This window comes from Mobula hypostoma, chromosome 12, assembly GCF_963921235.1.
Source record: "Mobula hypostoma chromosome 12, sMobHyp1.1, whole genome shotgun sequence".
Lineage (NCBI taxonomy): Eukaryota > Metazoa > Chordata > Chondrichthyes > Myliobatiformes > Myliobatidae > Mobula > Mobula hypostoma.
Window position 1 is genome coordinate 88637499 of NC_086108.1, and position 24795 is coordinate 88662293.

The following is a 24795-nucleotide window of genomic DNA, read 5'->3' on the forward strand; positions in this document are numbered from 1 at the left end:
TAATACTGACACTTCACAGAGACTTCATTGGCCGTGAGGCACTGAGGATATCATTAGGATAAATATATTAAGCTTTGGTTTTATTACAGCAGAGGTTTGGATAACCTTTGTGCAGAAAACCAACAACCTAATTTGTGGTCTTCTGGTTTTCCCTCACCAGACCATGGAATCTCAGGAATCCACCAACCCTCCCCGATCACCCCATCATTCTCCACTATCTAATCAGGCAGGTTTCCATCAGTGCTCCTACCACTCCTCCACCCCTACAATCCTAACCACACTATCCAAAACTGGTTGGTCCTATGGCCACTTGCTCTCATCATCTTTCCCCAACCTAGCCTCTGAAAGGCATACAAGGTGGTACAGCAGGACTTAGACAGCTTCATACACGAAGTTTCGAACTCTTGGGGCAATGCCCCTGCATCTATCAGCTATTCTCCAAGGGAAGTTGAAGGAATATTAAAAGAAAGATTATGGATTTAAAACATAAATATACAACCCTTTCAACATTAATGAAACCTCAGTCTCATCCTTACTCTCACCAATCTGGATATCCTCATAGGATACACAAAGTTAGTTTGTCATTGGTTAAAGATTACTTCAGTCCTAGATAAAAATGCAGTGAAGGTAAAAGTACAAAACATTGCATTGTCAATGTGGACTCAATGTGGACTTGGTATTGGAAGCAACCAAGCTGATACTTAAGAGGTGCAAACTAGTTGAAGGGGTTACTTTTGTTGCTCATCTAACTTAATGATGCAAGTACTGCATTGGGAAGAATATAGAGTGTTCTCATTTTTGATGATAAAAACACATGTTTAAAAAGAAAAGTAGAAGCAGTACCTGGGATGCACATTGAAGGTAGGTCAGATTTGTAGTGATATTTTGTTGGGTCTCTAAATGCAGTACGTGACACGGCCACTACCGAGTGGTGGGTATTTGGGCAATGTCGTGTTACTGCCACAATGTCCTCATCAACTTGATCCACATACACCTTAAAATACATATCAACACAGTTGAAGAAAGATCTCGTAATCCTGATGCAATTTCAGTTCATTCAAGTCACGCAAGTTAGATCAATATTTCTGCATTTAAATAAAAAATTGTTGCATTTTGCGTCACCTGATTGAATAACTGAGCTCCTAGTTGACGATGAAGAAAGTTAATTGCTTGTTTTCCTGCAATGATTCCAGAGTTTTCACTGATCTCCCCTGCAGATTCTGGAATAGCATCAGGATTATACTTGGGATAGAGCCTCTCTTCCCCAACCACAGATATCTATTAACATGTAAAGGCAGAAAACAGAAACTTCAATGTGCAGGAAATCAAAATATGTACTGTATATTGTATTTTAATTGCTCCTAGTTACTGTTACAACTTCAATTATGATAATGTCGCAGGTAGACAGGGAACAGATAAACAGGTAGTATTTAATATGCCAAAAAGCCAAGGTAAGAATATCAGAAATTCTAGTAAACCAAACAATAGAGACATGGCATGCATGCTCAGAATTAAAAATAAATGAATAGAAATGTTTTTCTTATAATATTTAACTCACCATTATTACTGGAGGTATAAATAAACAAATTTTCAAATGAAACACCTTCCATACATCTTTTTCCTACATGATTGCAAACATTCATGCTAAAGAATCTGGCCAAATCAAACTTACAAAGCTAATAACTGGGAAAATGCATAGCTCGGGTGGATGATAGTTGGGTTGAGTTGTCCTTTGATCTATGGATTGCTAAGATCAGAGAACACATCAACCCAACTTGCAAAGCTGATGATCTATTTTTTATATTGCAAATAAGAAATAGAAGTAAGAGCAAACTATCCAGCTCCCTGAGATATACCGACATAGGTCATTATCAAATCTGATCCAGTATTTCCCATCTCATTTCCCTAACATACATAATATACATAAATCTGTCAATCTCAGTCCTCGATGTGAACTGAGAATTCAGAGACATGGCTATGAGTTGAGAACTCAAAGACATATCTATGAAAAGTTGCAAAGTTGTATGAGAAGCTATTTCAGGTTACTTTAGCGCTAATCAGCTAACCTTGAATTCTGTGACTTTATCCTCTAGTCTTTAAACTTTCCACATATAGAAAACAGCTGACATACATCCTATATAGATAAAATAGCTTTATTTGTCACCTGTACATTAAAACTGTAGTGAAATGCGCCATTTGTGCCAACGACCAACACAGTTTGAGGATGTGCTATGTGCATCTCACAAGTTTCGCTATTCCTCTCATGCTAACATTGCATGCCCACAACATACTAACCCTTTGGAATGTGGGAGAAAATTGGAGAATCCAGAGGAAACCCACGTGGTCACGGGCAGAATGTACAAACTCCTTACAGACAGCAGTGAGAACCTTTAAGGCGTGTATGCAATGTTGCCTTCTGATGTTTTAATACAAGGTTCTTCCAAAAGTCAGGAAAGAGGCACAACATTTATTGCTTCACAGTATATTTTTAAGTATTGATAGAAAGTTGAAACACACCGTGATAGAAGCTTGGTAAGCAAAAGGGAGACAAAAGCAAAAAGAACTAAGATGGTGCAGCTCTTTTTATACTACACAGATAAGGAAAATTCCATTTAAATTAGTAGATAAGAGTCAACCAATGAGGTACCCCCTATTCAAATAATGCAGCACTATAAGAATCCTCCAGAGCTTACCAGAATTATACCAAAATAACAACTAGGGGATACACTGAACAACTACATATTTACACTGTGACAACTATGAAGCATACTAGACAGTTACTTGCATATAAGCATATAAAATACAAGCAGACAATTAATTGTTAAACTGCAAAGAAAATATTGATTAAACAGTCGGATCCAACAATAACGAAATCTATCATACTTGTAAACTCCAACAAGCATAGGCCAGACATGATTAGAATAATATCTGTAGTTACCACCACTTTGTACTTCATATCTGAAAAAGCACATTTTAAACTAAACTAAAAAGAATGAAATTAAAATTTGAGTTTGGAATAGAAAATGAATAAAGTATTCCAGCTTAATGGAAAGCAACCATTTCACACAATTGCTTCACTATCTTCAGAGTTAATGTTTTAGGTCAAATTTCCACCTGAAACGTTAACATTACTTCTCTTCAGCCAGATGCAGCCTGATCTGCCGAATGATCTCACCATTTGATTTTGCTTTAGATCCACCAGAACAGTTTTCTTATATTGAGAGATTCTGATTAATCAGGATTTTAATATCAGAATACGGAACAAAACTTAAAAATGCAAATATTTTCTACTTTACATAAAATTATGCACCTCAAACTAACCTGATGTGGAACTAAGTGATCAAAGCCCATTGTACTTCCTGAGGCACAGCAAGCCATTGAAATAATGGTTGCACTGGGAAGAGCATCAAATGCAGAACGGCACTGTAAACAAAAGAAAATAAATTTATGCATTATGAAGATTAGTAGACCAGTCTGAATCAAAAGGATATTATTCAGTAACTTGTATGCCAATTGTTAATTTGTTGGTTCAAAGAAAATGAAAATATGTTCCAACATAAAAAGCAACATATTATAGTGCACTCCACGTTAGAATAGCGTTTGATCTCAGTTTCAACTCATATTGCTCAGTAATTTCCCATCAACTTGCATTCCTATTCAAATTTAGATGAGAAACATACCATCTTTGAGAAGGATTTGCACTTTCTGAAAAATTTGATAATCACTTTGCCAGACACTTTTAAATATCAAATATCTCTTTAATCAGCAAGTAATTTAAGGCAGGTTTTCCTGATCCGATAATTTTCCTAAGAGCATACAGACATGCAGTATGATTTAGAAAATGAAGCTGGAATTTTTGTAATACAAAGGAATTTCTGTGTCACCCAAACAACCTCTTTGATAATTTATCATCATTATGTGCTGTGGCATATTACTGGGCAATTATGATCTTCCTGTCCCTAACCATGATTGTTCTTGGTACATTTTTCTACAGAAGTGGTTTGTCATTGCCTTCTCCTGGGCAGAGTCTTTACAAGATGGGTGACCCCAGCCATAATCAACACTCTTCAGAGATTGTCTGCCTGGCTTCAGTGGTTGCATAACCAGGACCTGAGACATCCACCAACTGCCCCCTGGCTTCACGTGGCCCTGATCCGAGTGGGGGGGGCGGGGGGGGGGGAGTAAGCAGATGTTACACCTTGCCCAAGGGTCACCTGCAGGCTAGCAGAGGGAAGGAGCTTCTTACACCTCTTTTAGTAGAGATATATCTCCACCTGCCATTTTGTTGAGTAATGATAACAAAAATAATAATGATATGCTGTACCTGAATCAATGACTCGTTGTCATGAGTAACATCCATAAACAAAGCATGTGCAATTTTTGGTACCAGAGGCCTTACAAGTAGCTGTGCGAATGATCCAACAGGCACACCACCATAACGGTAAACCAGCCTCCCTTCTTCATGGCTGTCACCTGCACTCATTGCCTCTATTAGACAAAAACATGAGAAAGTGAGACATATTATATAGCATACTTTAGATCTAGGTTGCTGAGTTGTTCTTTGCATTATATTTTTAAAAATTCATTTAGTTGATTTGAGTGAGCAGGTTGGGAGAGAGAAGTGAGCAACTTTTGCAAAGACTAGAGGCATATAGTGTATACAGCACAAAAGCAGAACCTTCACCCCAGTTCCTCCATGCTGACCAAGATGTCTATCTGAGCTAGTTAGTTCCATTTCTCTGCATTTGGCCCATATCCTTCAAAACCCTTTCTGTCCGTGCACCTGTCCGGATGTTACTTTAATGGTATCCACCTTTACAGCTTCCTCTGTCGTACACTAACCACCATCTGTATGAAAAATGTGTCCCTCAGTTTCCCTTTATGTTTGTCCCCTTTCAGCTGAAACCTCTACTCCGTAAGTTTTGTCTTTCCTACTGCGGGAAAAAGACTGTGACCATCCATGTTATTTACGCTTCTCGTGATTTTATATACTTCTATAAGGTCACCTCTCAGCTTCCTACATTTCAGGGGGAAAAAAGGTCTCAGCCAATCCAGCTTCTCCTTAAGACTAAGGCCCTCCAATCCCAGTAACACCTTCATGAATCTTTTCTATACCCTTTGCAGCTTAGTAACATCCTTTCTATAGCTGGGCAACCAGAACTGAGTAAGATACTCCAAGAGTAATATCACTCACAACTTGTATAAACATTGGGATTTCAACTTTGTTCTCAGGGTTCCAAATGCCAATTCACCAATCTTTCTATGTTGCAACTTGCAGGGAACAGTGCATCTGTACCCTGGGTCTCTCTATTTTACATTACTCTTTAGGACCTAGCATTTCATCGTCCACTGCACCGCCAATTTTAGTGTTATCCACAGACTCTCTGACCATGTTAACAACATTATCATTCACATCATTAGTATAGATGAGAAACAATCGTAGACCCAGCACCAGTCTGAGGCACACTACTAATCTGTGTAACAGACCTCTATTACCACTGTCTCCCTCCTTCCACAAAGCCAATTTTGTTTCCAATAGACTAGTTCACCCTAGATCCCATTTGATCTCACTTAACTTTCCAGGCTAGCCTACCATGTGGGACCTTGTCAAAGACTTTGCTAAAGTCGATGTAGGCAACTTCCATTGCCCTGCCCTCCTCAAGCCTCCTTGGCACTGAGGCACAATTTCCTAGCACAAAACATCACTAACTATCCCGTAACAATAGACAGATGCTGGAAATCTATCACAATGCACACAGTGAGCTGGAGGAGCTCAGCAGGTCAGGCAGCTTCAATGGATAGGAATAAACAGTCAACATTTCCGGCCGAGACCCTTCATTCCTTATCAGTTCCTGCTTTTCCAAATGGGGGTAGATCCTGTTCCTCAGCATGCCCTCCAGTAACTTTACCACCACTGATATTAGGCTCATTGACCGGTGGTTCCCTGGCTTCTCCTTGTAGCCTTTCTTAAACAAAGGTACAACATTAACCACTATCCGGTCTTATGGTATTTAAATAATTATTAAATCACATCCTCAATATTGAAACCTCCATTCTGTTTATAGCTGTTGATACTAAAATAAAGGCAGTGGGGTGTAAATGAATATAATTTTTTTTTCAGGGTGAATAAATCAGATGAGATTTCATAACATTTTTTCCTTCAAACTGCATCTCCCACAGAGCCATCTTAATATACAACCCAGAACATTGTATTGCTAACTCTAAGTTAATGCGTTACAGCAACTGAAAACCGTCAGCTGAAACAACTGACAGATTAGAACTGCGTAATTCAGATGCATGCTCACAATTTATGTTGAACTAGTATGCATATTGTGTGCTGGCATCCTATTTTTTTTAACCCACAAACTCTGGAGGAGGTATCAACTGGAACTATAGCTAGTCAGTTTTTGCAGAATGCTGTAAAGTTGGATTCTGAATTCAATCTGCCAGCCAGTAAGGTGTCAGGGACTTACTCCTGCTGGTAAGTTCCTCCACAATCACAGTGAAAAAGCACTTGCATATTTTCCATAACTGAGCCAAAGGAGAAGTTTAGTTAGTGGTGGCAATGCATTGAGACACAGGATACTCAGAAGCAATTCAAAAAGATGCACCAAAGAACATTTTTTTTTAGATTTATATGACACAAAGGTTGCATTAGCATCCAACTAAACTGAGATCAAAAATCCAACTAACCCACTTCAGTGCAATAATGGCTTCCTTGAGCAATATTTGTTTTTTTTTTAAAATGGCAGATTGTCTCAGCACTAGCTAACTTCTCATTATTTTAATCGCAAGATAGTGAAATTAATTTGTAAAATTTTCCATAACTCACTCAGCGCCCTGTTTGGGTAGATCCCTTTGCATGCTCATGAGCACTTTTCAGAATTCATTTCCCCCCCAGCACTTAAATATTTCAATGGTTGGTCCTCCAGCTTAGTCACCTCAGAATACACGTTAGTTCAACACATACAAAATGCCGTTGTGTACATACATCTATTGATGCTTCTGGACACATCTTCAGTGATGTTCCTGGAATCATCGGGTGTTTCGGGTCTTTCAACATCATACAACCTCCTCCAGGTGACCCAGTCGGGGCAAATCAGACCCCAGCTTGTGTCCAGATGGCTAGCTACTTATGACTCCATGGCTCCCCTCTTTTGAGCCACAGCCATCTTGAGGCCCTCTCTGCCACATCGGTGGTACTGTGGATGGCTCTCCTCTTCTTCTCTCCCTCGATGCCCAAAATGCTGAAGGCTCTAACTAAAGAATGGGCTACGAATCCCCTACAACCAACCTCCACTGGGAGACACCTCGCTCTCCATCCAGCCTGCTGACAGTTGCTGACCAGTCCTGTCTACTTGGAGAGCTTCCTTTCAAAGGCCTCCTCCAAGCTATCTTCCCATGGGACTGCCAGCTCCAGTAGCACCACTTGCTTAGTCGATTCAGACACTAAGACCATGTCTGGTCGCAGGGTGGTGGCTGCGATATGGTTGGGGAACTTCAGCTGCCCTTCGAGGTCCACCAACAGCTGCCAGTCCCTTGCAGAGGTCAGAATGCCTGCAGATGTTCTTTTGGCAGGTATTGGCTGCTCCCCAGCTCTGACAAAGGTAATGGTCTGCTTGGAGGCTTGGGACCACTTCACCCACTCAACTCCTGTGCTGACGGCTTCAGCGATGGTCTTCAGGACCTGATCATGCCTCCACCTGTACCATCCCTCACCAAGTGCCCTTGCACAGCCGCTGAGGATGTGCTCCAGGGTTCCTCGCTTGGAGCACAGTGGGCATGCAGATGACTGCCTTACCCCATGTGTGCAGGTTTGATGGGCTTGGAAGCACATCGTACACTGCCTGGATGAGAAATTGGATGCGGTGTGGTTCGGCTTTCCAAAGATCAGCCCAGGTCACTTTCCTCCCAACCGCATTCTCCCATCTTGTCCAAGCTCCCTGTTGCTTCATTCCCACCACCTTGCAGGCTCTCATCTCCTCCACTACTGCTCTCACCTCCTCCTGAACTAGATGATGCCTTTCCTTCCCTCTGGTGTCCATTTGGGGAGTTGGAAAGGATCCTAGCCCAGCTCGGCCTTGTGTGACCACTCCCACCAGCCTCCTGTGACGCAACCTCGCCTCTGCCTCCTGAACAGCTTCCTCTGTCCTCCACTTCCTGCCAGTACTTACTTGGATCCCTGCTCTAGCCACCTTTGGGCAACTTGAGTCCCTATACTGCAGCACTTCTCTGGCTCTTGTTACCTTGAATTCTTCCTCCAAGGATTTGAAGGGCAGTTGCAGTTTGTTGAGGTGTCCATAGAGTGCGATGCTGCTCAGGCTCTTTGGCAGCCCCAGCCATCTCCTGAGGTGGTTGCTAACCCTCCTCTCTAAGGTTTTGACTGTTGAGATCGGAACCGCATAGATGAGGAGGGGCCACAGGATTCTGGGAAGAATGCGATGCTGATACAGCCAGGCTTTAAACTTCCCAGGTAGGCCAGACTTGTCCACAGATTTCAGCCAGCCATCCAACTTGGTGCAGGTTGCCTGAATGGATGTTGTGTCCCTTAAAGAGCTGTCAAAAACTTTGCCTAAGCTCTTGACTGGCTTTTCTGTGATGGTTGGGATGGCTGTGCCTGCGATGCTGAACCAGAATTTGTTCTCCACCTTCCCTTTCCTCAGCACCATTGATCTTGATTTGGTGGGTTTGAAACGTATCCGGGCCCACTCCACCAGCTTTTCGAGCCCTTGCAGAATCCTCTGGCAGCCTGGGACTGATTCTGTGGTGACTGTGAGGTCATCCATGAATGCCCTGATAGGTGGTTGCCATTGAGCGGAATTCATTCTGGGCCCTCTAGACCTCCATCAGAATGAAAGGTCATCCTGATGAAACATGAACCGTTTATTCTCCTCCATAGGTGCTGCCTGACTGGCTGAGTTCCTCCAGCATTTTGTAGGTGTTGCCCCAAGATTTCCAGTATCTGCAGAATCTCTCCAGTTCTGTGGGTTTTGAGGTGACTATTGAGGGCAATGTGGCAACTGCAGACTCTGCCTTAGGTGAAGCAGAATTTGCCCGTTGACGCAGCTTAATGGGTAGGATATCAGGCAATGTGCTGCTTATGCTATTTTCACAGTGCTCTCATATGTCCAAATCAAGGTGCAATCCAAACTGCTTTTGTCCATCTATCATCTTCCTCAAATACAATTATGTAATCATATTCATCAAAGGTTAAGGGGAGAAGGCCGGGAACTGGGGTTGAGGAGGAGAAATAAAAAGGATCAGCCATGATTGAATGGCGGAGCAGACTTGATGGGCCAGATGGCCTAATTCTGCTCTGATGTCTTATGGTCCTGTTCCTCCTTTCTTCCTACACTTCCACCCAAACCATTTTGTTATCTATTCTATATATCACCCCTTACCCCACTTTGGTTTGACTATACTCCTACACTCTGATTAGGATCACCCACTTGTTCTCGACCCTATGTGCAAAATGTCATGAACACATGAGACTCTGCATATGCTGGGAATCTTGACTAACACACACAAAATACTAGATGCTGTCCGACTTGTTGAGCTCCTCCAGCATTTTGCGTGCAGCACGTCATAACTGATCGCATACAAAAACCAATATGTTGATATGCAGCTTAATCCAAACATTAAACAAAATATTCAGAAATAGTTAACAGGTGGTTGTGTATAGTAGTACTATTATTCTTACCCACCTTGGTTAATTTTTAATTTAGAGATACAGCGCAGGAAGGTCAGATAAACCTGTGCCACCCAATTACACCCTTGTGGGCAATTAACCTACTAACCCTTACATCTTTGGAATGTGAGAAGAAACCAGAGCACCCGTAGAAAATCCACACGGTCACCGGGAGAACATTCAGACTCCTTACAGGCAGTGGTGAGAATTGAACCCAGGCCACTGTTGCTGTAAGAGTGTTATGCTAACTTCTACACTATCGTGAACAGAAAATCCTACAAAAAGTAGCGGATATGGCCCAGTCCATCACAGGTAAAGCCTTCCCCACCATTGAGCACATCTACATAAAACGCTGTCACAGGAAAGCAGCTTCTATCATCAGGGACGCCACCCCCCCCCCCGCCCCACTACCCAGGACATGCCCTCTTCTCACTGCTGCCATCAGGACGAAGGTACAAAAGCCACAGGACTCACCCCCAGGTTCAGGAACAGTTTTAACCCCTCAACTGTCAGGCCCCTGAACCAAAGAGGACAACTTCACTCGCCCCACCACAACCTATGGACTTACTTTCAAGGACTCTTCATCGCATGTTCTCGATATTTATTGCTTATTTATTATTTAATTTTTGTATTTGTATAGTTTGTTGTACAGTTTGCAGTGACTGAACACCCAATTTGGTGTGACCTTTCAATGATTCTGTTATGGTTATTATTCAATAGCTTTATCGAGCATGCCTGCAAGAAAATGATTTGCAGGGTTGTACATGGTGACATATCTGTACTTTGATAATAATTTTAAACTTTGAACCATGCCACCCTATGATTCTGTTAGCAATAATATTTTTCATACCAAATGCACAACACAATTCAGACATACTACACTAGCTATAGTAGAATAATGTGCTGATAAAGCCAACATGCTTACCTCGTATTAAAGAGCTTATGCCCAATCTGGTCACAAAGACATTATCCATCTCTTCACTTCCAGTGAACAATTCTGCCACGACATACAAATTAGGTCTCAGTCTTCTAGCAGTGTCCAGCATGTACTGCAATAAAATAAACAAGAACCAAGAAAGAGAGATAAAATAGGAAAGTAGACAAAAAATATCTACTGGGCAAAAAGCGAGATCAAAATGAAGTAATGCAAGGAAACAAAATACTTAGCAAAATAGAAAATAAGTGATTTTTTTTGCCAAGTTAGTGAGTTGTTGGAAGAAAAATACAAAATAAAAATCAATGTATTAGGTTTAGCAGATTCAATTAATAAACATGATTAAATAATTCCCACCATATGAAAGTAGAATTTGCATGTCAGAAAATTGATGGAAAAAGAATTCCAGTATGTATTCTTTAAAAGGTATTCAATACTTCCTTAACTCACATTTACGTACAAAGAAACAATAAATCCCAGATAATTGGCAAGGATTATATCTCTGTTTCTGTAGAGTATGTGTTTGTCCAAGTAATTAAGTCAATATTTCTGGCAGATAGTAACTTATTTGCAAAAACATATTTTTAAATATATTCTAAAATTAAAGCATGGTGTCATTGGCCAGGATATAAGAAAATGTAAAAGCCTGCATAACTGTAGACTGGTAGCTTTAAAAAAGTAATGTCACATAATTCATTGCAGTAAAGAATTTCAGTTTAGCCTTTTAATTCGTTATTTAAAGTACTCTTAACATTTAAAAAAAATGCAACAAATTCAATTCTCTAAAAAGCAATAAATTTGATTAAAATGAAGGCTCAAACCAGGCTGACTTCATTATATTAACTGTCAAGTTGAAAAGAATTGGTTAATAAGCTTCAGAACTTCATTTACATGGATAGTAATTAATACACATATTTTTGTTTCCATTTTACCCTCCTTTCCTTCACAAAAACAGCACTTTAAAATGGAATTAAACCGTGATTTGAACCTACTGTCCCTTTAAAAGAGATATTCAAAAAAAGTCCCAATTTGCTACATACATAAAACTAAACATAAACTTCAATTAATATTTATAGCAATTTTCTATTCCCTGTACTTATCAACTAAATGTTTGTACAACGTAATATGGCAATGCAAATTGGAGCACAACTGTAGCTCTGGTAGAACAATGTTAAAGACTGTCATTTTACCTGCAAAATAATTCATAAATAGAATATTAATTTCTTTTGAATGAGACACAGATATAAACATTGGATTAATTGAGTAGCACTAGTCAGTTAGCCAAGGATTCATTACAATTCCTGAAATGGAAATCACTCCATCATCATGAAGTGTTTCGAGAGGCTCGTCATGAGGCACATCAAGACCCTGCTGCTCCCCTCACTGGACCCCCTGCAGTTCGTGTATCGTCCCAACCGTTCACAAGATGACGCAATTGCCATCACCCTCCACCTGGCCCTAACCCACCTGGACAAAAGAGACACATACGTTCGAATGCTGTTCATAGACTTTAGTTCAGCATTCAACACAATCATTCCTCAGAAACTGATTGGAAAGCTGGGCCGACTGGGCCTGAACACCTCCCTCTGCAACTGGATCCTAGACTTCTTGACTGGGAGACCCCAGTCAGTCTGGATTAGAAGCAGCATCTCCAACACCATCACACTGAAGATGGCCCCCCCCCCCCGCCACCCCAGGGCTGTGTGCTCAGTCCACTGTTGTTCACTCTGCTGACCCACGACTGTGCTGCAACACACAGCTCGAACCACATCAACAAGTTTGCCGATGACACAACCATGGTGGGTCTCATCAGCAAGAACAATGAGTCAGCATACAGAGAGGAGGTGCGGCGGCTAATGGACTGGTGCAGAGCGAAAAACCTGTCTCTGAATGAGAACAAAAGAGATGGTTGTTGACTTCAGGAGGACACGTTATGATCACTCTCTGCTGAACATCGACAACTCCTCCGTAGACATCATTAAGAACACCAAATTCACCTGGCGGAGAATCTCACCTGGTCCCTCAACACCAGCTCCATAGCAAAGAAAGCCCAGCAGCGCCTTTACTTTCTGCGAAGCCAGAGAAAAGTCTATCTCCCACCCCCATCCTCACCATATTCTACAGAGGTTGCATTGAGAGCATCCTGAGCAGCTGCATCACTGCCTAGTTTGGAAATTGCACCATCTCGGATCGCAAGACCCTGCAGCGGATAGTGAGGTCAACTGAGAAGATAATCGGGGTCTCTCTTCCCGCCATTACAGACATTTATACCACACGCTGCATCCGTAAAGCAAACAACATTATGAAGGACCTCCACGCATCCCTCATACAAACTCTTCTCCCTCCTGCCATCTGGCAAAAGGCACCGAAGTATTCGGGCTCTCATGACCAGACTATGTAACAGTTTCTTCCCCCAAGTCATCAGACTCCTCAATACCCAGAGCCTGGACTGACACCAACCTACTGCCCTCTACTGTGCATATTGTCTTGTGCACCTTATGCAGTCCTGGGTAGGTCTGTAGTCTAGTGTATTTTTGTGTTGTTCTAATGTAGTTCAGTGTAGTTTTTGTATTGTTCATGTAGCACCATGGTCCTGAAAAACGCTGTCTCGTTTTTACTGTGTACTGTACCAGCAGTTATGGTCGAAATGACAATAAAAGTGACTTGACTCGACTCATGTACTGTATAATTGGCTTAATGTAGTTACTTGGAAGAAGCATCCTTAAAGCAGACCTATCGAACTTTTGGCTACAAAACTATATAAAAACTTCAGCCACAATAATCCAAATCTTGACTCCTGGAGACATTTTGCCCATTTGTAAAAGTTTAGCCTTACAAAATTGAGACATGACTTATTTTAGTACCAGTTGCTAATAGAGGATAAATCTCTCAAATGGGGTCTAGAATCCAGATTTCTTTAGTTACATGTAAATTAATGTTGGGTCTTTCCTCAAGGCCCTCACCACAAGTGATATGTGCGCAGTCAAAGACAAAAAGAACCTCCAGAAGCATGCTTCATGGAAATCACAGAAGGCAAATGGATTAGACAAGATGGCACCATGAAGACAATAGTGTTCCAGCCTTACCAGGATGCTGTTTCCAAGCTCCAAAGACCAGCCTTTGGTACCGGTGTTTGCTCCAACATCTCAAAGATGAGAGAGTTGCCAGTTAAATGGCCACTGTAATTTGTCCTGGCCGTAGGAGAATCGAGATTGTAGGGATGTGGAGGTGGTTCCTGTCTGAGTGGGTGGGTATGAATTATGGAAATTATGGATGATGCATCAATTTACAAAAGATTTGAGTGAAGATAGGCCCAGCATTTTACAGACAATTGGAAAAAATGTCCCAAATTAAAACTGGAAACATTGTTAAATGTGACCTTGCAATACATTTCAGAGCATGTTATAAACCATAGTCACAGACAAGAGAATGCTTTATTTGTACCTCAGCAACATGTATTGGTGTTGAATGGCAGTTGTCTAACCGCACGCCATGGAAGATTTTGGCCGTTATTTCTGTGTACTTCTGCATGTGAGCCCAAAGGTAAGGGCAATCTTCTGGCTTCTTTCCATATCGTAATTTAACACTGTCACCCCAACAAATTAATTCTCTTCTTAGGTAGACATTAGAACCTATGACAGTACAATACAAGATGTTTATAATAGCTACTATTTTGAATTATTTGCAAACACCTTGTAAACAAATAAAACGTTTATGGTATTTACATTAGAAGCCAAAGTATTTATTTATTTACTGAGAATAAATAAATAGGCCCTTTTTTTTAAAAAAATCCTAGCCAAATCATGGGACAATTTATAATGCCCAATTAACCTACCCACAGGTACATCTTTGAACTGGGGAAAACTGGAGCGCCCAGTGGAAACCCCCGTGGTCATGGGAAGAACATACAATCTCATTACGGGCAGCAGTGGAAACTGAATCTGGGTCACTGGTACCATATAGCGTTGTGCTGCCCACTACACTATGTGCTGTGCCAAGCTAATGTAAAAACATTTACAATTCTGAGATAGGAGGCTTCATGGTTCAATGCATTCAACCTTTAGAGGATCTCATCACATTATTAGGTCTTCAGAGATCTTTGATCTCATGTAAATTGGCCTGCTCGACAAAGTAAATGCATTCTAATTTACTTATTTAACTGGTTTTCTTCCTCAGTGAATATTTTCCAAAAGAATTAGATAGCAAAGCTCAACTAAATGGACACTGCATCATACTTGTGAGGTGATAACTGGTCACAAAAAAGTTGAAGAGTATAGTCAAGGACTTTTCAGACAGCAGGATTGTCATGGCCTTAACATCATCAAGCGTTGCTTTCAACAATTTTGATGATGCCAAGGCAGAGGCTGGGTATGGAGACGGTGAACAGCACATTCAGGTTTTTAAACTCCCTTTAAATTTGACAAATGTGGAAACTCCAACATGTAACAATGGTCAGGGAACTGCAAAGGAACAATCTAAAGCTCTACGTTTACTGTCTGGGATCAGTGAAGAATGGCTCATAAAACAGCTACTGATGCACTACATCAAATGGTACATCAAATCTTAAATACCATAATCAATTATTCAGAGGTGTCATTCTAGTGCAGCTGGAGATTCCAATAAATATTACCAGTAATTTCATAAGGCACTAAAATAATGAATTAAATGCCTCTATGAAATAGAAATATATTTTGGAAAATGTTACACATACACAAGGAATATTGTGTATTCTAAGACACTTCAACTTCAAAATCAAGTAAATTTACGTATTTTGCATAGGTGCGTTATCTACATATTGTTGGCCAGAAAAGGTAGATTTTATGAAGAAAGCATGTCTGCTTGAGCTTAGTCATTGGCTCGAGATGTCTGCAAATGGAAGTAACTTGAGCCCAGTAAATATGTGACGTGGCTGAAATGGTTTGAATCAACCTCAGATTCGAGTCCTCATTTGGGAGCAGAGCAATGAGCTAATTTTGCCTGCAAACTTAAGCCAGATTGAAGAGGGTGAGTGGCATAGACGAGCCTGGTAAGAAGGAACCTTCAAAGTTGAAAAACAAGGGTGTAGAACTGATGAGAAAGAGACTAATAATGAAGTATTTCAGATTTTGAAGAAGTGAAAACTCTGGAAACCAATCACCACGGAAGTGGATGATCTTATGTCAGAGATGTGAAGATTAAGTCGAGATGTAGAAGCATCCTTGGCAAATGTTAACTCATGATTGACTATTTAGGGAAACCTTGTGAGTGTGGGTACAGACAATTAATCTTGTATCTAAACAGCCCGATTGGCATGTTTATTTATAAATGAATCAATAAGGATAACCAATAGTTATACAAGAAACACACAGAAAATGCTGGTGGAACTCAACAGCCCAGGCAGCATCTATGGAAAAGAGTACAGTCAATGTTCTGGGCCGTTTCAGTCCTACTGAAGGGTTTCGGCCCGAAACGTTGACTGTACTCTTTTCCATAAATGCTGCCTGGCCTGCTGAGTTCCTCCAGTATTTTGTGTGTGTTGCTTGGATTTCCAGCAGCTGCAGATTTTCTCTTGTTTGCAATAGTTGCACAGATTCTCTCTGCACCTAACAAGCCATTGATGTGCAGTGCAGGAATACTGGCAACATTATGAACTATATTAAATATAATGTGTATGTTTACAGTGCGTATATTCTTTTCGGTAACTTCAGTTACATGATATAATTTTAATACCCTAATTCGTGGAGTATTTATGAATTTAATTTAGATTTCTATTTCGTTTACAATGAGCATTATAAAAGCCTAATGTATAGAAGTAAAAACAAAAGCATAATAATCCAAACAACATTAGGTATAGCAGCTTGTCATTTATAAAAGGAGTCAGGGACAACACCGAGACCTTGAGCTGAGAGAAATATTAACCAACGGTTCTCCACTGCACAGAAATTAAAGCCAGAATTTGGAGCAATTTACTAAACAATTGATGGTGACACACAGATTCAAACCAAAACAGACTAAACATCACACCTGGAGCATGTTTACTCTGTGACCAGATGGTCTACTGGTTTATACCACTTTACCCCAATTGCTTCATCTTTCATTACAATTTTCCATCTTGATGCAAATATAATTAATTCACCTGGCTCTGCAAAGTTTCTTAAAGGGTCATCACCCATCACCCAGCCATTGTGGGCCATGAAATACACCGCCTTTTCTGGCTGATGCATCATCAGCTCTTCCTCTTCTATAGACATGTCTTCAAAATCATATGTAAAGTACCTATATGTAAAGTAAGCATACAAATTCAACCGTTTTTACTAGAAACATTTCAGAAAGTTCAATATCTAAGTTCTTATATGGCTGAAAACAGCACAGCATTAAAATCTAATGCTATTTTTCCCCATGATAAATATTCATTATCACATAATACCTGAAGGTAAGTCATAAGTACATAGTTTCTAAGGGCGGGGGGGGGGGTGAATCCACAAAGAACAGCTCCACATTTCAGTCTGAGTCTGGGACCATGCCAAGTGGAGTGGGCTTTATGAATCATCAGTCAGATAAAATTGACTTCTTTCCTAATAATCTTAAATGTCAGACTTGAAAGTTGAATGCTTAACACACTTGCCAAGTCCATTTTATTTGAAGACTATGTCACCTCACCAATAAGTACAATACATCATCAGCAGTAGCGATCTTTCCACATGAACTACAGGATACAACAGGGTCTTTTAAGAGTCTCTTAGAAAGGTACATGGAGCTTAGGAAAATAAAGTGCTATGCACTAAGGAAATTCTAGGCAGTTGCTAGAGTAGGTTACACGTCGGCACAACATTGTGGGCCGAAGGGCCTGTAATATGCTGTGAATTTCTAAGTACTATGTTTACAGCATAAATCTAGTAATAAGCAATTAATAGAAACTTTCCCGATGATAATGTAATTCTACCAATAAAAAATACTGTGCAAGTTTATGCTTAGTTATTTATAAGTGTACCTGGTTACTAAGGGATCTTTTGCTGTAATGGGTCCAAGCTTGGGGCCATGGTCTGATAAGCGTTCATAGTTTATAGTCCCCAATGTACAGTTAACAGCCTGAAAGTACATAATTCAGTATTTAAAGTGCTTGTAACAAAGTCATGTGCAAAGATATGAAAAATCAATAGGGGATGTAAGGCAGAGGCAAAATGTCAAATAAGATATACCTGTTCTTGATGATGATGTATTTCTTGATAATGTTCCATATTTAACTCTTCCATTCTTCTAAAGACCCAACCACAGCATTCATCTATCTCATTAGGACTATTGCTTCAGAAAGCAAAGAAGAATAATTAGCAAAATAATAGCTATCAAAGAGCTTCTAATTGCAATTTTCATGATCTTGAGACACAGTATTTTATAAGTAGTGAAGTAGACGTAGATATTGTTTACTGCAATGAGACAGCCAAACTTTTTCTGGAAGGTCTCAAAGCTTCAAAACAATGATGAAACAACCTGTTTTGCGGAAATGCCTGTCATAAGGTGAAGACCACACAGACACTTCCTTTACTCTCCCCACTTCATACCCTTCTATTGTCGAATCCCAAATTTTCCCAGATCTCCTCAAATGCTACTTGACCTTGTGCATTTTCCATTTTTATTTCTGGTTTTAAAAATTGTGGTTGATGGATTCAGATTGACCAAAATGCCAAAAGAACTCACTTTTGCATCACCCAGAATTGCAAATTAGGTTACATTTTAAATGACAAAGAAAGAATAGACTGTAATTGTGTGAATGTTCTACATTTCTAATGAGTGAGAATGGCTTCGATAACTTACCCATGAGGTACAAACATTTTCAGTAATAAGCTCATATTAACACTGCAGCCAAATCTTTTAAATTCAGGGTCCTGAATAACCTTAAGTGGCTGTTTAGTGTCACAGTTTGTCTTCTCACCTCAAAAAGAATGAGAGATTTAAAAATTGTTAGCTATGCAAACTACCATGTTTAACAGTAAATTCTGTAAAAACGGGGAAAAAATATCTCAAACTGTTTTTGTACATGCTAATTGGTCCTCCGCTGTACCGTGCACGAGTGCATTGCGGAAGTCAGCAACAACTTTTTTAACATTCACTTGAAAGAATTCCCATAACCGTAGTTTAGGATAGATTTCTTCCCACATGATTTGACGAACACACTGTCAAAAGAATAAACATTATTAAATCCTCTTTTAGAATTTTATCAAATGGACAACCTTAGCTTGATTTGAATGCTGTACGTAACTACTGGTGCTGCATACAGGCTTTATTCCATCTTAAGTTTTCTGACCAAATGCTTGAAATTATTCTACTTCATGCAAGTATCTCGGTTTTCCATTATTTCTTTCATGTAATATACCACATCAACATCACGCAGAAGGAAGTTACACACTCACCGAGGGTTAAAGTAGTTTTGTCTGAATTATTTACAGAATTAATTAGTGGCTACCTAATATTCATGGCCTCTAGGTTGGTACTGTCCATAGACAAAACTTGCCTGTGTATGGATATGATGATTTGTTTTACGAAGTGAACACATAATAAAGTGGCCATTTTATTATTAGGTACAGAAGGTTTGTGCTCTTCTGCTGCTGAAGTCCAAGCACTTCAAGGTTTGATGTGTTGTGTGTTTAGAGATGCTCTTCTGCACACCACTGTTGTGACACGTGATTGAGTTAATGTCTCCTTCCTATCAGCTTGAATTAATCTGGCCATTCTCCTCTGACCTCTCTCATTAATACGCCATTTTCTGCCACTCACTGGTTGCTTTATGTTTTACACACCAGTCTCTGTAAACTCTAGAGACTGTTGTGTGTGAAAGCCCCTGGAGATCGGCGGTTTCTGAGATACTCAAACTACCTCATCTGGCACCAACAATCACTCCAGGGTTTGAGTCACTTAGATCATATTTCTTCCCCATTCTAATATTTGGTCCGAACAACAGCTGAACTTTTTGACCATGTCTGTATGCTTTTATGGATTGTGTTGCTGCCACGATTGTCTAATTAGATATTTAGATTAATGGGCCGGTGAACAAGTGTATCTAATAAAGTGGCCCCTGAGTATACATACTATTTACCATTATAATAGCATCAACCTTATACAAACTATTTTCACTACTTACCTGCTGTGCAATTTGTGTCAAGATTGAAAGCTTAAATTCTTGAACACTAAAATTTACATAATTCAACATCTTTTCCCCAATGTTCTAAGTGATTGGGGGCATTATCCCTATTTGAAACACAGGACGGGAAAAGTTGCTAAATTCATGACAGTTGTTATTTTAGGACTATGCTTTTATGGCAACAATGTTAGTTTTATTTTGGAATTGGAAGGGGGAAGCTCTGGCCAAAATGTCTGTTCCTTATTCCAAAAATGTTAAGCTTAAATAACATTTTTGGAATAAGTAACAGACATTTCAGCCAGAGATCCCCCTGCCAATTCCAAAATAAAATTCATTTTCCCTTCTTGCAAACCTGCCTGAAGAGAAAATGATTTTTTTTTTTTAAACTGAGAAGTATTTTGAAACAGTTACTTAACCTTTACAGCAGAAATGGTCAAGAAGGAAAGTTGGGGCAAGTAAAAGTGATCTTGCACTTACATTAAGGTGGTCTCCACTTTCAATAAGAGCAGGAAGTCCTCTATTCTTATATTTTCCTTCAGACACATCAACAGAGAAATGCCACAATGCTCGGTCTAAAAGCCAAGCTGGTTTTAAATGGGGGGAATTCAAAATGTTGTATGAACATTCTGGGTGCTTCTTCAGCCAAATACTATTGGCAGCTATTGAGAAAGGAGAAAGAAAAATATGAACAATGCACAACATTGCTTATTGATATTAGAATGATGAAATAGGCATGAAGTTTATTGCACCTTTTCTTCATGTTAAATATGTAATCAGAAAAATGTTAACCGACCATAGAAAAGTAACAGGGGCAAGCCAGTGTTCTTATTTTACCCCACAGAGGAGACAGACTAAACATTTCACTCTTTTACCTGAACCTCGTTTCTTTCCTCATTTTCTTCTCTTGGGATAGAGACACAATATAGAGTTATAGAATTGTACAGCATGAAAACAGGCCCTTCAGCCCAAATCATCCATGCAGACCAACTTATCCACTTGAGCTAGTCCTATTTCCCTGTGTTTAAGCCCATATCCCTCTAAGCCTTTCCCGTTCTCATATCCACCTAAATGTCTGTTAAATGTTGTAATTGTACCCACCTCCACTGCTTCCTCTGGCAGTTTCTTCCATATTCACCATCTGTGTTAAAAGTTGCCCTCAGCATTCTTTATTCCTTCCTCTCTCACAAACCTATTTTCTCCAGTGTTGGATTGCCCTACACTGGGGAAAAAGTTATGGCTATTCACCTTATCTATAGCCCTCATTATTTTACCAAGCTCTTTAAAGTAATGCCTCAGCTTCCTACACTCCAGAGAAAAAAATTCTAACCTATCTAGTCTCTCCTCATTGGCCAAGCCCTCCAGCTTAGTGACATCCTTCCTATAGCTTGACGACGAAAACAGCACACGGTTTTCCCAGTACAATCTCACCAACAGACATGTGTTTCACGTAATAATGAAAGTTTTAAAAAAAAACATCTTCTGATGAATAAAAAGCTAAATGCTTTAGTGCTTGTTTATGGTTGATCTATAATTTTAAGATTGGAGGTTTCAAATTAATTATATTCTTAAAACAAGTGCTAAATATTAAACAAATGGCATCTTATTATCTCGTTTACAACATCCCAATAAAGTGATTTTTCAGTTCTTAATTGTGGCTAAGTACATCAATAAGAAACAAATGTTTTCAAATATCAATCTTAAAGTATTTCCTGTACAGTTCACAAGAAACAATTTATGAATACTAATTCTGTTCAGGAAAACAAGCTCTAGTACATAACTAAATTGCTCTTGTCGTATGAAGATCAGTTCTAACTTGCCATTTAAAAAGCCGAGTATCAAATTAATGCAGGAGCCTGACCTTTACCAAAATAAAACAAGGTCGGTGTCTGAAAGCACCAACAGCTCCGAACATCTCCTAGTATAAAGTACAGCTCCTGACATAGCAAAAATGAAATACTGAAACTTTAAATAGCTGTATTCACCTTTGACATTTTAAGCTACCTCCTACAGACTACCACTTTGAATCTAATTATTCAATGGAAGTCTTGATTTTTCTCTTTATAATATAATTGTAAGATTACATTTGTTTTGGAAATTCAAGTCAGGTCGCAAGTACGGCAATGCTATTTGATCTTGGGTCATAGTCATAGTGCAGTTATTGCACTAATAATCTAGAAACTAGAGTTCAGATACACGAATGGCAGCCTTCCCATTGTGAAGAATGGTTGTATTGTTAAAGCTGGCTGCAACAATGATACAGTGAGTGGTCCCTGCACTATAATCACTCAGCTCCAACTTATTACAGTTCAGTGAGTGGATTCCACTCGCTCCAGACTTATGCCAGCGCATTACCAACATGTCGTTCTTCTGTACTCACTGAAACCTATTGAAAGGCCTCGATAGAGTGGATATGGAGGGTATGTTTCCTATTGGGGGGGGGTGGGGAGAGTCTAAGACCAGAGGGGACTACTTCAGAATAGAGAGGCATCCATTTAGAACTGAGATGATGACGATTTGTGGAATTTGTTGCCACAGGTGGATACTGAGGTCAAGTCTTTATGTATTTTTAAGGAAGAGGTTGATAAGATTCTTGATTGGTTATGACATAAAGGGATGGGGGAGAAGGCAATAGACTGGGGCTAAGAGAGAAAATGAATCAGCCATGATGAAACGGCAGAGCAAACTTGACGGGCCAAGTGACCTAATTCTGCTCCTATATCTTATGGCCTTTCATCCTCTGACTGTCACTTACTTACCTATGCATGTTGACACATCACTTAGTGTGCTACCTCAGAATTCCCACAACCTGGCTTATTCTATGGAATACACACTCTCAAAGGTTAATTAATTATCAAAGCACACAACTCTGAAATTCTTCATTTCTTCGGGTTGCCATGAAACCAAGAAAGAAAAGAAAGTCAGCACTGTCATCAACCCCCAAATCCCTCTTCCCGCACAAAAACTGAGCAGAAGGCTTCAGATACATCAACTCCCAAATCCCTCCTCCTGCACAAAAAACCGAAACAAAACAGATCAGCCACATTGGCCCCCAAATCCCTTCTTCCATGTCAAAAAACGCTAAGAAGATTGGGCAAAACCCCCCACCCACAAATATAAAAGATATAAGACATAAAAAAAAGTCTATAGACCAAGTCCACATCCAAAATGCAGAATAAACCTGGGCAACACTCTCTGGGTGCAGCGTCAGGCTCTCCTCTCTTCAGTACAGAACAACTGATTGAAAGGCAAGCTCACTCTCTGCACTCACTTCGATACTTTAATCACCCTTGTCGCTTTGATCGGCCAACAATGGAAGCTATAATCAGTGAAATGGCGTCAATCCCGCGGCCTTCTCGCCACGAGGCTTGCTCATGCTGCTTCTGCCTCCCGGAATCCTCACGGAGACTACAGAGCACTGAAGCATCCAAATGATGCAAGCAGCAAAACACAGGATCCAATAGTTCCAGAATCACATTCAAGATATTGCATTCAGTTTGCAACAAAGAATGCAGGCTCAGATGATGGTAGAAAAAGAACACACTTTTTACACAACATCTGTAGTTTATGAAGTCCATTTGATGTTTATCTGGGATCATCTAATTTAAAAATTAGAATACATTTTTAAAGCATCAACAATTAAACTGTCCACTCACGATATTTATTACAACTTCAAGTTTGTAAATTCAGTGTATTTAGGAAGTATTAAGACTCGATATAGACCAAAGTGCACTCCAGGTGTAATGGTCCTTTCTCACACATTTTGAGAATTATAATTCAAAAACTGATAGCTCAATAACACAATACAATATGTGGGAAAACAGTATTATGAGAAGTGTAGGCCTAAGGAATTGCTTGGTGTGAGGGACCAATTTGTTGATTCCTTTCAAAAGTGATTGACTTCGCAGATTAAATATTGTGAGCAAAAGTTAAGCTTAAGAAACATCTTTTCTACTTTGTGAATCTCCTCCCAACGTAAAGAATTTGACAACTAATTCCGTACCTGTGTGATTGTAGACGACATCTGTTATGCAGAGTACATTCCATTCATTCTTTAACTTATCGACCAGCCTTGCGACATCGGTCCAATTGTAAGTTTTATTAGGACGAGAAAATTCAGGGTTGAATTCCAACTGGTCAGCCAAGGAATAGCATGATCTGGATAATCCAAGAGTTTGTGTCGGGGTAAAATGGATCATATTATAACCTGTTAAAAAGAGTTATCATGTTGAATGTATTCAAATAAATTAATGTAGGGCAGTAGATCGATGTTAAGGAACCTAAAACACTTCAATTCTGGTTTACTACCATTTTTTGAGATAAGCACCATTAAGTATTATAAAAGAAAATCCAACATTCCAGTACCATCGAGTATTTATGAAATGATTAGTTAACCTCTTCTGGTAATGCTATTAATTCAAAGATCAATGCTGATCAGAAGCTCCCAGGCTTTCTTTGAATCCCGTTGGACAAAGTAGACATTGCCAAAGCAAAATACTTAACAAGACACGACATCAGAGACGAAGGGAAAGAAGATTCGAATGAACATGACACATTATCTTGTTTGGAATTTGGATATCACTGTTTAGAAAACTAGCAACTATAAACAAGTACAGTTTAAGATAGCCAAATAGTATAAAAAAAAGACAACATTCATTTCCAAATGTTATATGTTCCCAGAAAAGTCAGAAACCCCTTGCCAAGGGGAAGAATCACACTGGTCAAGTTTAGAACTAAAGGCAATGACAGTAATATATAAAAGACCGTTATTTAAAACCACACAGACCAGAGACCCCATAATTAAATGTTACAGAATAAACGTTATTTATTCAATGACAGAGCATGGAGTAGGTCCTTCCGCCTCTTCAAACCACACCACTGCAACAACCTCACAACCCGACTAACCCTAACCTAGTCACGGGACAATTTACGACAACATCTTTGGAAGGTGGGAGGAAAACGGAGCACCCGGGAAAACCCATACAGAGACTCCTTACAGACAAGGTTGGAAGTGAACTCTGAACTCTGGATCACCATGAGCTGTAACAGCATTGCACTAAC

General features: G+C 39.7%; 1 protein-coding gene across 3 annotated transcripts in view; it reads right to left on the minus strand.

Annotated features, from left to right (window-relative positions):
- Positions 1-24795, minus strand: part of agla (amylo-alpha-1, 6-glucosidase, 4-alpha-glucanotransferase a) — a 99767-nt gene that overhangs the window by 54881 nt on the left and 20091 nt on the right. For all 3 annotated transcript variants that reach the window (XM_063064578.1, XM_063064576.1, XM_063064577.1), the window contains exons 5-17: positions 23738-23941; positions 20215-20396; positions 18637-18772; positions 18414-18531; positions 17801-17903; positions 17593-17690; positions 16738-16877; positions 14067-14254; positions 10614-10737; positions 4325-4488; positions 3322-3423; positions 1123-1278; positions 844-994 (exon numbers count right to left, since the gene is read on the minus strand). In XM_063064578.1, the coding sequence (XP_062920648.1) occupies positions 844-994; positions 1123-1278; positions 3322-3423; positions 4325-4488; positions 10614-10737; positions 14067-14254; positions 16738-16877; positions 17593-17690; positions 17801-17903; positions 18414-18531; positions 18637-18772; positions 20215-20396; positions 23738-23941 (1866 nt within the window). The remainder of the gene's footprint in view (positions 1-843; positions 995-1122; positions 1279-3321; positions 3424-4324; positions 4489-10613; positions 10738-14066; positions 14255-16737; positions 16878-17592; positions 17691-17800; positions 17904-18413; positions 18532-18636; positions 18773-20214; positions 20397-23737; positions 23942-24795) is intronic.